Here is a 13,795-nt window from a genome sequence, read left to right as displayed (position 1 = left end):
AAGTTTAAATTTAAAATTATTTAAACTCTGTTAAAATGAAAATTTATTGAAATTAAAATTTTACATTATTTAAAATTTGGGGAGAGGTAAATTTATTGTTTAGAAAATAAAGTTATCCAACTGAAATAATTTGTGAGACTTTTTTTAAAAAGAAATTTAGAAGCATAGTCCAAACAGTTTTTTCTCCTCCAGCAGCTTCACACCCCAAAGGCATCAACTATTATGTCTATTGGGGTACATTATAATACTGCAGTTAGCCAGAGAGACTAGTAGAAGACATCATGTCCAAAAAAGAGAATCATGACCTTAAGTTTATTCAAGGATCCAAAGAGCTGGGAAGAATTACTATTTAGAAATAACTATAAATGAACCATCTTCTATTTGATCCCTTTGTAAGAGAAGGCTTTAGGCTGAAAAAATAATCCTCTGCTTTCAACTCACCCATCTGAGGCAAACACCATCCAGTTCCAGGTAGTCTGGAAGATCAGACCAGGAGAACACTCCCCCTCCCATTTCCTTTCCTTCTTCCTCCTTCACCCTCTCCCCTCCCCTCCCCTTTATCTGCCATCTCCAGGCCCAAGTCAAACCCCTGAAACAAAAGTCAGAAAATAAGGACAGGTATTTTGGTTTTTGTTTTTTTTTTTCTTTATTTCTGAAGTTTGCTTTCTATCGGCAAATTTGTCCAACTTCTTACTCGCAGAAGAAGTCAATATCCTAGGGGAAAAAAAAGCGAAAAAAGACTGAGCTGAGCATGCAGGACCAAAAAAAATAGATGTAGATCCTTTATTTAAAATCATACGTAATCAAAGGGAAATTTGGAGTTAAAATAAGTAAAGCTTGAACCCCGAGAGTATGACACAAGTTTTACTTTCACTCAAAAACTACTTAAAATGAAAATTCTCAAATACACTTTTAATTTATGATTCTTTGACACATTCAAGTTCAATGCTAAGACATGATGACAAATGAGTTGCATTTGTGTAGGTTGGTCAATGTTTTAGTTTTTTTGCATAGCGGTTAGCTCCAGAAGAATTATTTAAAAATAATCACCTTGCAAAATCACTCAAAAAGGATCTTTTATTTCTGTTCTGGTTATACAAGACCCCAGGGCATTAGGAAAAGTACAATTCTTTTTCATACATAAGTAGAGTATCTCTATCACAAAAACAGGCATTCAAATTTTTTCCAGAATGTTTTGATTTTATTAAACAAAGAATAAATACAGGTGCTGATATTTTTCTCAGACCAAGTGTTTAGTTGATAAGTGAGCCTGTCAGTAAGACTCAGTTAATACTATTTTGGCTTCTTCCTTTGTGACGTGGAGTCATTTCCAGGATAACTTACAACTAAAACACTTTCTCTAGTGACAGAGAGAGTTCACTAACCTTTCAACATTGATAGTAGGTATAAATGCTCTCCCAAGTCTCGTTGTCTAGAGATGCCACCCTTGGAAGTGAGGAGCTTTACTCGACGCAGTTTGTAAGTTGCCTGATGCATCTTTGTACACCTGCCTACATCTACATTCTGAGTACTTCTCTCCCCTCTCCCCAGCCCCAGAGATGCTTACCGTGGTAGGAACTTCCTTGGTGGCTTCTTGGTACACATGTTGTTCCTGGACCAAGTTGCTGGGAAAATAACCCACGGTTCCCATTTCATCCTCAGACTGATTGGCATAGACCTGAGTGTCCAGAAATGTAACAGAGAGGGGAAAGCGAACGTGATACTCTTTTAGAAACCCTCAGGCATCCTCTTTGTTGTCCATGGGAATCATATAACTACCAATGCCTTGCTTCTCAGTCTGGATTCTGGGGGGTACAAACCCAAATCTGAAGTTCACTCACAGCAACTAAGTCAACCCACAGAAACTGCGTGTCTGTTCTTTTGTGGCCCACTCTTACTGGCCTGCCACTTGAGCATCTCAGTGTGCAATCTGTGAGCTGCCCAGAAATCTTTTTTGGAACCCATAAATGAAGTCTGTATCTTTTTTTTTTAAGTAAATAGACAGTTATTTTAAAGAACTTTTAAAGGACTCTCCCCATTTTTAAAAATTCAAGTGAACAGATTCTTGAGTGCATTTCAGATTTAATTCTTCATTACTTGAGAATGCATCTCTGGAGCTGGAGCTGCAGTGGAGGACAGTAAATCAGTTCAGCTTCATCCCTCCTCAGGGCCCACCCCTGTGTGTTCTAACTGAAGAAAGCAGATTCTTTGGAGTGAAAGAGGGTGCTAAAGTTTCCTTAAAAATATTGAAATGTAGCCTGACTGCCAGCACACATGCCTTTTACTTGGCAAATCCACTCAAGTATTTTTGAATAAGATTCAGACTCTTTGGGATGTTCACACCCCCATGTGTTCGACTAGATTTTCTTGCCAAAACAGCAGATAAACCTACGTTGGGTTTTGTGATGAAGTTTTCCTTGTTTCTTTAAAATGCAATGAAAGCAAATATACATGAAGTTTTGCATAGCCACAGTTCCTCTATTGTTCTTAACAGCTAGTTTTAAATATTAAAAGGCATCGAAGATAGGTAACAGAGGAAAAGTTAAGGGCAACATATGTCAAGATAGTTTATGTATTTTAAATAATCTCGTCTTACGCTGCCAGCCCAGAATTCTCCAGCTTCATTTTCTTTTACCAGCTTTGAGTAAACATAGATCCGCTGCCCTTTTTTAACGTTAATGAATCTACAGTCTGGAGCATTGTAATCTTCTTGAGCTCTGGCCAGAGAAATAGTATCTGGAAGAAAAAACCATGAAATAGTATCCAGAAGAAGAAAGCATTGACTCCTGGGTTTTATAACAGTAAAAACCGCAGAGCATATCAGAAGACTAGGAAATCACAGTGACTAACACCTCCCGGTTTATAGCTCACATTCAATTCCAGGAGATAACTAAGGTTATTAAAGCAGCATCCAACAGAATCTTAGCCAAGTGAATTCTTCATGCTGAGACACAAAAGGCACAGACCGGGAGAAACGACGCTAATCGCATGCACATTAGAGAAGATTCACTTCCAAATACAATTAGATTCTACGCTATTAGTGGATATCTTTTTTGCAATTATATAATAGAAAGGTAATAAAAGGCATTAAAAAGTCCTTACAGACACACTCATCATCTGCACACAGCTTCTTGGAGGCAAGTCTGTCCATAAATATTCCATGCACGGCACATACGGCCACAAGACCTGGGAGGAAAAGGAACAACAGTCTTGCCATCTTCCTCTTTTGCTGTTTTTGCTTTCGCCCTTTGAGTGGAAGTGGAGACTGACTTCAGTGCTTCCTGTCTTTTATGTGAAAGCCAGACATCTGGGCGAGTCCCCTGCAGCCAATGGGGAGGTGGCTACCTGTGCCTCGGCCTTCATAGCAGTGACTGGGCTCTAGGGGTTATTTAGCATCGGATTTTCTAAAGAGACGCAAACGCTGTGTCTTTTTTTACACACAAATGCTCTCCAAAATAGTCCACTATTTTAAAAACACTTTATTTTATACTGAAGGATAGCTGATTAACAATGCTGTGATAACTTCAGGTGGACAACAAAGGGACTCAGTCAGACATATGCATGTATCCATTCTCCCCCAAACTCCTCTCCCATCCAGGCTGCCACGTAACATTGAGCAGAGTTCTCTGCGCTGTATACAGTACGTCCTTGTAGGTTATCCATTTTGAATTCATTCTCGAAGTCTGTAGAGCTATATCTTTTTTGTAAATAAGCTCATTTGTACAATTTCTTTTTAGATCCTTCATGTAAGTGATGTCATACAATATTTCTCCTTCTCTGTCTGACATACTTTACTCAGTATGACAATCCTCCACCCTTGTTAGAGTCACTTTTGCTGTGGTTTATTACATCAGGAAGACATTGTTGAAAGAACTATGAGAATTTTGAGTCATTTGAAAAATGTTTTTAGTTCAAACACCATATTCTTTCAATGTATGAGAAGATGTACTAATCGTAGAAAACTGTTGAAAATGTGATATCTATATCCTTAATACAAATACTTTCGATTAAACATCTAATAACACCTGGATTTATATAATAGATAAGTAGAGAATGCTTACATTGACAAATCATTCCTGATGGGATCCTTCGGAGCCATGTGTATCGGGTCAGACATGGATTGTAATATGTTTAAGACCCTAGCAATGCGGGGAGATGAGGTAGGTGGTTTGGAGAAATGGAACTGGCTTTTTTCTGCTTCCTGTCTTGGAGATTTTTGAAATTCTGTCTCCAATGTGCATGGCTAATAGAGAAGGGAGTAAAGCTGGAGGTTTGTGTTTCTCCTTGAAGCTCCCATCCCTGCCTGGCCTACTTCCAGGCATCTTTCCTATGGGAAGAGGGGCACTGCTACAAGTCATCAAAGCTGAAGCACTAATACCTGGCTCCATCTATTCAACAACTACTTCCTGAGCACCTATGTGCCAGGCACTGCTGTAGGCACTAGCGACAGCGTGAATTTAGAAAGACCCGGGCCCTAGGGTTTACTGTCGGGAGAAAGACACACTCGGCTGGTGCTTGTTAGATAGTGTTTGGGGCCACTTCTCTCTCTTAAAGTGCCCTCTCCCCCATTATTTCCAGGGTTGTTTTTTTTTTTTTTTTTTTGGCTGCACCATACAGTTTGTGCCATCTTAGTTCCCCAATCAGAGATTAAATCTGCACCCTCCGCAATGAAAGCCTCGAATCTCTAACCACTGGACTGGCAGGGAATTCCCTAGAAGTCATCTTTGAAAGCAGAATGCCAGTGCGGTTTTTCTTTCTATAATCTGGAGGCCTGAGAGGATCTCGGGGAAAATGAAAGCATCAATCAAACCCTCTTAATTCTGATCCGGCAGCTGTTTCACACAGATTGTAACAGTCTCCAGCCAGCCCTCGACACAGGTGAGTTAAAAAGACAATTGCTATGTAAGAGGCACTTTCTGAAATGAGGACTGCACAAACTCAGCCAGGCCCCCTCAAAGCAGGGTGAAACGTTGAAAAAAGCCACGCCTGAGCAGTCACAACTAAGCCAACTAAGCTGAGGCTTGGAAGCCATCGTGGGCCGTTCAAAGGCCAAGAACTAAGAAAAGAGAGACCCCAGCCTCCCGAGGGCCACCTGAGCAGGCCTGGGATGTCCTAGGGTTCTGCAGCAGGAAGAGATGGGGTGGAAACTAGAAGCTTCTCTGTAAAAGTTTACTCACAAATAGGAATTCAAACTTACAACAACTCAGCAAGCTATTGTGCCTGGTAGCGCACCATTCGGGGTCTGGTTGGGGTGGGGGTAGTGTGGGGCCGGTGGTCCAGAGATGGACTGTGTCCTGAGCTTCCTTCCCTCCTTTTTCTAGATTTTCAGATGGACTCTCTGAACCTTTAATCCCCCAAAGACATTTTTTTTCTTTAGTTCCTAAATTAGCTTCTCAGTCTGGGGTTCTCAAAAATGGGGGCTATAGCTCCTTTAGGATGCAAAAACAGGCTTGGACAAGTGGATGGGATGGAGGCAGCCTCCTTGTCGTGATGTTCAAGGCCCTGCAGGATCTGCCCATCTCCCTACGCCCTCTGGAATCATCTTCTGTCACTGTCCTTCCCTGGCTCTGTTCCTGCCACACCAGCCTCTCTGTGTTTTTTTGAAGCTCATGTCTACTTCATGCCTTTTGGGCTTATTGCCTTTTCCACCAGTTACTGGCCTTCAGGCCTCTGATGGTCAAGATGGCTCGACAGACAGACCAGTTGTTTATCAGAGACACTCTTGCACTCCTCCAACCCAATCTGTCCATCACACGAAACCACGGACCCTGTCCTAGTACATGTTTCACTACTTGACATGGCTTGTTCACTTTCTTGGTGGCTGTTTGTCCCCTGAAGCCACAATGAAAACTCCACAAGGTGGGGACATTTTCCATCTTGTCCATTGCTCTACCTTTAGCACCCAGAAAAATGCTTGGTATTCATAAATTGGTATTCATTGAAAGCATGCATGAACCCCCCAGAATTATATGCTTAGGTGTGTACATGCATGTACACTCTTTTTTTTTCCCCCTGGGAAAGTCCCTAGGTTTTATCAGAGCTAAAGAGAGGCTCAGGCTTCCCTGGTTGCTCAGTGGTAAAGAATCTGCCTTCAGTGCAGGAGATGTGGGGGACCTAGTTTCGATCCCTGGGTTGGGAAGATCCCCTGGAGGAGGGCACAGAAACCTACTCCAGTATTCTTTCCTAGAGAACCCTACGGGCAGAGGAGCCTGGCGGGCTGCAGGCCATAGGGTGGTAAAGAGTGGGACACCACTGAAGAGACTTCACACACACACACACACACACACACACACACACACACACACAGAGGTTCATTACACCCTTCAAATTAAGACTCATTAACTAAATGATCAGGGCAGAGATGCTGGGGTCTTGCCACCAAAACATGGTGTCCAGACTAGCAACTTCAGCATCATTTTATAAAGTCTCTCAGACCCTACCCCAGACCTGCTAAATTGCAAACTACTTTTTCCATGATACAGAAGTGATTTGTATGGACATTAAAGTTTGAGAAGTGCTGCTTGAGGGCAATCAAATACGGCACAGATTTTTAGCCAGGATTTCACATTCACTATTATGTCTTTGCTGGATTCATTTTCAAGAGACAAAATGCCTATTAAATACCCTAACAGAAAATACTTTAACTAATAAGAACCTACTGTATAGCACAGGAAACTCAATACTCTGTAATGAGCTATATGGGAAAAGAATCGAAAAGAATGGATATACGTAACACTGATTTACTTCGCTGTACAGCAGAAACTAACACAACATTGTACATCAGGCATACTCTAATAAAAATTAATTTAAAAAACTTATGTCCACACAGAAACCTGCTTAGAAATACTTTAAGACTTTTAAAAAATTTGGCTGCGTTCAGTGTTAGCTGCAGCAGGCAGGATATTTGATCTTCATGGCAGCATGTGGGATCTTTAGTTGTGCACGCAAACTCCGAGTTGCAGCATGTGGGAACTAGTTCCCTGACCAATAACCAAGCCCAGGGTCCCTGCACTGGGAGTGTGGAGTCACTGGATCACCAGAGAAGTCTCAAGCCTTTACGTTTACAATGGAGATAGCAGGGGGAGGAGAGGGTGGTACCAACTAAGACAGCAGCACTGAAATATACACACTGCCACGTGTAACGTAGACAGCTAATGGGAAGCCGCTGCATAGCACCGCGAGCTCAGCCTGGGGCTGTGTGACGACCTAGAGGGGTGGGATGGGGGCGGCGGGAGGGAGGTCCAAGAAGGAGGGGCCACATGGATACTTATGGCTGATTCATGCTGTTCTATGGCGAAAAACCAACACGGCATTGTTGGGTTTTTTAAATTAATTTTTTGGAGGCTAATTACTTTACAATATTATAGTGGTTTTGCCATACATTGACATGACATGAATCCTCCACGGGTGTACACGTGTTCCCCATCCTGAACCCCCCTCCCAAGTCTCTCCCCATCCCATCCCTCTGGGTCATCCCAGTGCACCAGCCCTGAGCACCCTGTATCATGCATCGAACCTGGACTGGTGATTCGTTTCACATATGATAATATACAGGTTTCAATGCCATTCTCCCAAACCATCCCACCCTTGCCCTCTCCCACAGATTCCAAAAGACTGTTCTATACATCTGTGTCTCTTTTGCTGTCTCACATACAAGCTTACCGTTACTATCTTTCTAAATTCCATATATATGTGTTAGTATACTGTACTGGTGTTTTTCTTTCTGGCTTACTTCACTCTGTATAATAGGCTCCAGTTTCATCCACCTCATTAGAACTGATTCAAATGTATTCTTTTTAATGGCTGAGTAATTCTCCATTGTGTATATGTTCCACAGCTTTCTTATCCATTCGTCTGCTGATGGACATCTAGGTTGCTTCCATGTCCTGGCTATTATAAACAGTGCTGTGATGAACACTGGGGTACACGTGTCTCTTTCAATTCTGGTTTTCTCCATGTGTATGCCCAGCAGTGGGATTGCTGGGTCATAAGGCAGTTCTATTTCCAGTTTTTTAAGGAATCTCCACACTGTTCTCCATAGTGGCTGTACTAGTTTGCATTCCCACCAACAGTGTAGGAGGGTTCCCTTTTCTCCACACCCTCTCCAGCATTTATCGCTTGCAGATTTTTGGATCGCAGCCATTCTGACTGGTGTGAAATGGTACCTCATTGTGGTTTTGATTTGCATTTCTCTGATAGTGAGTGATGTTGAGCATCTTTTCATGTGTTCCAACACGACATTGTAAAGCAATTATCCTCCAATTTAAAAAAATGGAGATGTGAGCCTCTCACAATAGTTTCCATTTTGACACTATCTTCTATTTATCAGTAGACTGCATTTAAATCTAATCATATAACCTACTTCATAAAGGTAGATATCTGCTTTGTTAATTCTTAACTTTGACTCACGTTAGAATTACACAGTGAGCTTGAGAAGTATTGGCGACTGGGTTTCACTCCTGGAGATTAGGATTTAGTTGATGTGGTTGTAGGTTATTGTTGTTGTTAAGTCATGTCGGACTCTTTTGGGACTCCATGGACTGTTGCCCGCGGGCTCCTCTGTCCATGGGATTTCCCAGGCAAGAATACTGGAGTGGGTTGCCACTTCCTTCTCTAGGAGATCTTCCCAGACCCAGGGATTGAACCCGAACCTCCTATATTGGCAGGTGGATTCTTTACTGCTGAGCCACCTGGGAAACCCAGTTGTAGGTTAGGTCTGAGTATTTGCAAATATCTTCCAGATGATTCTAATATGCAGCCAAAATTGAAAGTTAAATTCAAGTTGAAAACCACTATATTTAATGGTGACAACATCTGCTCTCTTCAGACATTCTGTACACCTCCCATGGATGGGAAAGGTAGGAACGGTCAGAAGATCCTGGTTTGATTGAATCATCTTCAAAATATAGCTAATAAATACAGGGAGATTAATGGGCCTGGAGGAGAAAAATAAATTACAAGTAAGGAGATGGGGAAGGCGAGAATAAACCCGGTGCCATGGGGTTGCAGTCAGAGGTACTGTTGCAAATTCATTACTTTTTAATATAATTGAATAGATATATCCATAGACATATAGTTGTGATATCTATAAAATTAGGATCCTGAAAGGCTTAGGACAGGCTGAAGAATTGACAGGAGACTAAAGAGACATGACAACTATGCTCAACACGTGATCCTGGATTTGATTCTTGGGTCATGATTGGGACATCAGTAAGTCGGATGGATGCTATTTCTTGATGTTGCTGGTCATCTTAGAGTTATGTGAAACAGTGGTCTTGTACAGAAAATACACCCTAAGAGACTAAGGGGTGATGAGCAGCGAGGTCCACACACTCTCAGATGGTTCTGCTAGTGTGTGGGAGGGCTCCCCGACTAAGCCACAGTGGCAGAATGATTAGTTTGAATTAAAGTTACTTAAAACACAACCAGCAAGAGTGACACTCTGACCTTCATTTTTGTCCCCCAGAAAGCAGAAAATAAATCTCTCATGAGAAAGGTGTACCCCTTGCCTCCAAGGGTAAGACACCCTTTTCACCAAGGAGAGGGAATTCGGGTCAAGAAATTTGTATAAACCTTATTACTTCTTGAATTTACTACCAGGGACAAACTTCTTAGATTCCTCTCTAATTGAGCACACAAGACCCAAGTTTCTTTGTCCTGTCAATTCATCTCTATTGTTTCTTTCTCTAAAGGGTATAAAAGTTGCCTGCTTCGAATGTTTTTATAGCTTAAGTTACAAAGGTAATCAGTTCAGTTCAGTCGGTCAGTCGTGTCCAACTATTTGCAACCCCATGAATTGCAGGCCTCCCTGTCCATCACCAACTCCCAGAGTTCACTCGGAGTCACGTCCATCGTATCAGTGATGCCATCCAGCCATCTCATCCTCTGTCGTCCCCTTCTCCTCCGGCCTCCAATTCTTCCCAGCATCAGAGTCTTTTCCAGTGAGTCAACTCTTTGCATGAGGTGGCCAAAGTACTGGAGTTTCAGCTTTGGAATCATTCCTTCCAAACAAATCCCAGGGTTGATCTCCTTTAGAATGGACTGATTGGATCTCCTTGCAGTCCAAGGGACTCTCAAGCGTCTTTTCCAACACCACAGTTCAAAAGCATCAATTCTTCGGCGCTCAGCCTTCTTCACAGTCCAACTCTCACATCCATACATGACCACAGGAAAAACCGTAGCCTTGAATAGATGGACCTTAGTCAGCAAAGTAATGTCTCTGCTTTTCAATATGCTATCTAGGTTGGTCATAACTTTCCTTCCAAGGAGTAAGCGTCTTTTAATTTCATGGCTGTAGTCACCATCTGCAGTGATTTTGGAGCCCCCAAAAATAAAGTCTGGCACTGTTTCCACTGTTTCTTCATCTATTTCCCATGAAGTGATGGGACCAGATGCCATGACCTTTGTTTTCTGAATGTTGAGCTTTAAGCCAACTTTTTCACTCTCCTCTTCCACTTTCATCAAGAAGCTTTTTAGTTCCTCTTCACTTTCTGCCATAAGGGTAGTGTCATCTGCATATCTGAGGTTACTGACATTTCTCCTGGCAATCTTGATTCCAGCTTGTGTTTCTTCCAGTCCAGCGTTTCTCATGATGTACTCTGAATATAAGTTAAATAAGCAGGGTGACAATATACAGCCTTGACGTACTCCTTTTCCTATTTGAAACCAGTCTGTTGTTCCATGTCCAGTTCTAACTGTTGCTTCCTGACCTGCATACAGATTTCTCAAGAGGCAGGTCAGCTGGTCTGGTATTCCCATCTCTCTCAGAATTTTCCACAGTTTATTGTGATCCACACAGTCAAAGGCTTTGGCATAGTCAAGAAAGCAGAAATAGATGTTTTTCTGGAACTCTCTTGCTTTTTCCATGATCCAATGGATGTTGGCAATTTGATCTCTGGTTCCTCTGCCTTTTCTAAAACCAGCTTGAACATCAGGAAGTTCATGGTTCGTGTATTGCTGAAGCCTGGCTTGGAGAATTTTGAGCATTACTTTACTAGCATGTGAGATGAGTACAATTGTGCGGTAGTTTAGCATTCTTTGGCATTGCCTTTCTTTGGGATTGGAATGAAAACTGACCTTTTTCAGTCCTGTGGCCACTGCTGAGTTTTCCAAATTTGCTGGCATATTGAGTGCAGCACTTTCACAGCATCATCTTTTAGGACTGGAAACAGCTCAACTGGAATTCCATCACCTCCACTAGCTTTGTTCATAGTGATGCTTTCTAAGGCCCCCTTGACTTCACATTCCAGGATGTCTGGCTCTAGATGAGTGATCACACCACTGTGATTATCTGGGTTGTGAAGATCTTTTTTGTGCAGTTCTTCTGTGTATTCTTGCCACCTCTTCTTAATATATTCTGCTTTGTTAGGTCATACCATTTCTGTCCTTTATCGAGCCCATCTTTGCATGAAATGTTCCCTTGGTATCTCTAATTTTCTTGAAGAGATCTCTAGTTTTTCCCATTCTGTTCTTTTCCTCTATTTCTTTGCATTGATCGCTGAAGGTTTTCTATCTCTTCTTGCTATTCTTTGGAACTCTGCATTCAAATGCTTGTATCTTTCCTTTTCTCCTTTGTTTTTCGGCTCTCTTCTTTTCACAGCTATTTGTAAGGCCTCCCCAGACAGCCATTTTGCTTTTTTGCATTTCTTTTTCTTGGGGATGGTCTTGATCCTTGTCTCCTGTACAATGTCACGAACCTCATTCCATAGTGTAATATTAAGACATATATACAATTTGTTGAAAAACCAAGAAGAGAAATTCCCATGGATCATCTGTAAAGTAATACAATTATTTCTGAAGCTGACTTAAAAAGTTGCCAAAATTAAATTTTGCATTTGCCACTAATTTAAGACAAATACTGTAATTTATAAAAAACATATTGAAAAAGTGAAAAAGAAAAAAGTTTGTTTGGCCACTATTTAGGTTCTCATTTCTATGGGACCTCTGTGCACACGAATTAACATTTGTATTTTCTGTTAATCTGTTTTGTGTCAATTTTATTATTAGTCCAGCTGGAAGAATTCAGGAGGGGTGGTGGGGAAATTTCCCCTACTTGACAGTTCAAAAACATTTACGGGAGTTCTGTGTACTTTTTCAGCTACTTTCACATAAATTGGATTTTTTTTGAAAATAAACAGGTTTCAAAAGTAATCAGACGTCACTTCTCTGCTTGAACTCTTCTCACAGAACTTACGTCCCACACAGACTTCCATGCGAATGTTCAGAGTCACTTTATTCACAATGCTCCCAAACCTGAAAGAACTCAAAATGTCCATCCACTTGCGGAACAAACTGCTGATCCACACAATAGAGATACACCTCAAAAGCATTCTAGTGGACTCCCTTGGAGATGCAGCAGATGGGAATCCACCTGCTAATTCGGGGGCACAGGTTTGGCCCCTGGTCTGGGAGGACTCCACACGCAGAGGAGCGTCTAAGCCCATGTGCCTAGAGCCTGTGCCCCATAGCAAGAGAAGGCACCGCAATGGAAGCCTGGTGCACCGCAGTGAAGAGGAGCCCTCGCCACAACCAGAGGAAGCCTGTGCGGCAACGAAGATCCGGCACAGCTAAAAATAAAAACAGCAATAATAGCAACAAAAACACATTCTACGAACTTCCCTGGTGGTTCAGGGGTTAAGACTTCACACTTCCACTGCAGGGGGTGGGGTTCAATCCTTGGTTAGGCAACTAGGATCCCATATGCTGCCAGGTGAGGCCCCCAAAATAAATAAGAGCATTCTAGACAGGGCACAGTTGCAGCAATAGAAAGCAGATGGGTGGTTGCCTAGGGTTGGGATGGGGACACTGACTGCAAAGGAACACAAGGGAGCCCTTTCTCTGAGGCGTGACGGAATGCTCTGTACCTTATGACCTTCGCACAACTGTATACAACTGCCAAAACTCACCAAATACTAAAATGGGTGAATGCTACCACTGTAAGGAACTCAGTTTACAAAATCCTCTAATACTTCCCCATTTCGGAGTGCAAGCATGCCCTTAAAATGGCCTACACAATCCCTTTTTCCATCCACCCTCTCCCTCCCTCCGACACCAACCAATGTGGCCAACTTCCTCGTAAACAGCCACTCAAGAGCAGAGCCAGTCTGTATTCTCAGACTAAGTACAGTCACTGAGACCAAGCAGTGAGAAAATGTACTAGCAACTGGGACTGCTGTCAACATACAAGAGCAGTCTTTTTTTCTAGTAGCTCACTGTTAATATACGGACGTACATGAACTTGACAACTAAAAAGTTATAACAGACTCTGCAAGTGGTGAAGTTTAAGGAATAAAAACTATTTTGCTTTTTCCTTACATATACATGTGGTAAAAATCTACAAAAGCCTAAAAAGTGGTCTTAACATAAATATATTCCACAAATACATTAAAAAAATCTAAGTGATAAGGAAAAGTCTTGTTTCAGAAAATATTACAACAGGAACACAAAAAGTGATCAATAGTGTCACTTTACCATGTGCTATACATAAAAAATTGTCTGCTTCTAAAGACACCCATGGTTTTGCTAGCAGAGGACTGAACTGATAGCCCTAAGTAGATATCAAACACTACAGAAAATGAACTTTGGAAATACCTGAGTATTGGTGTTTAAGAAGCACAATGAGGCAGCAAGATAAGGATTGGCAACCATTGGGTTAGACTGCTAGTCTTCAAAAAGATTAAACATCTTTCCTTTGGAGGTCATTCAATCAAGAGGTATTAACTAAGCAGGTATTCCTTAGGAAACACCCTATCTCAAGAGGGTAGAGTATAAGATGTGAAGTCTGAAGACAATATTC

At 41.8% G+C, this 13,795-nt stretch overlaps 1 protein-coding gene across 1 annotated transcript; it reads right to left on the bottom strand.

The window, feature by feature from the left end:
• Positions 1 to 690: 690 nt before the first annotated feature.
• OTOR (otoraplin) lies at positions 691 to 3,217 on the bottom strand. Its single transcript, XM_052651315.1, has 4 exons — positions 3,103 to 3,217; positions 2,597 to 2,736; positions 1,568 to 1,678; positions 691 to 714 (listed from the first exon to the last, which is right to left on the bottom strand). The coding sequence occupies exons 1-4, from the start codon at positions 3,215 to 3,217 to the stop codon at positions 691 to 693; spliced, it is 390 nt and encodes a 129-aa protein (XP_052507275.1).
• Positions 3,218 to 13,795: the final 10,578 nt, after the last annotated feature.

Source organism: Budorcas taxicolor, chromosome 13 (assembly GCF_023091745.1).
Source record: "Budorcas taxicolor isolate Tak-1 chromosome 13, Takin1.1, whole genome shotgun sequence".
NCBI classification, from domain to species: Eukaryota; Metazoa; Chordata; class Mammalia; order Artiodactyla; family Bovidae; genus Budorcas; species Budorcas taxicolor.
The sequence above is the reverse complement of the archived record's forward strand: the minus strand, read 5'-3'. Positions and strand labels throughout refer to the sequence as shown.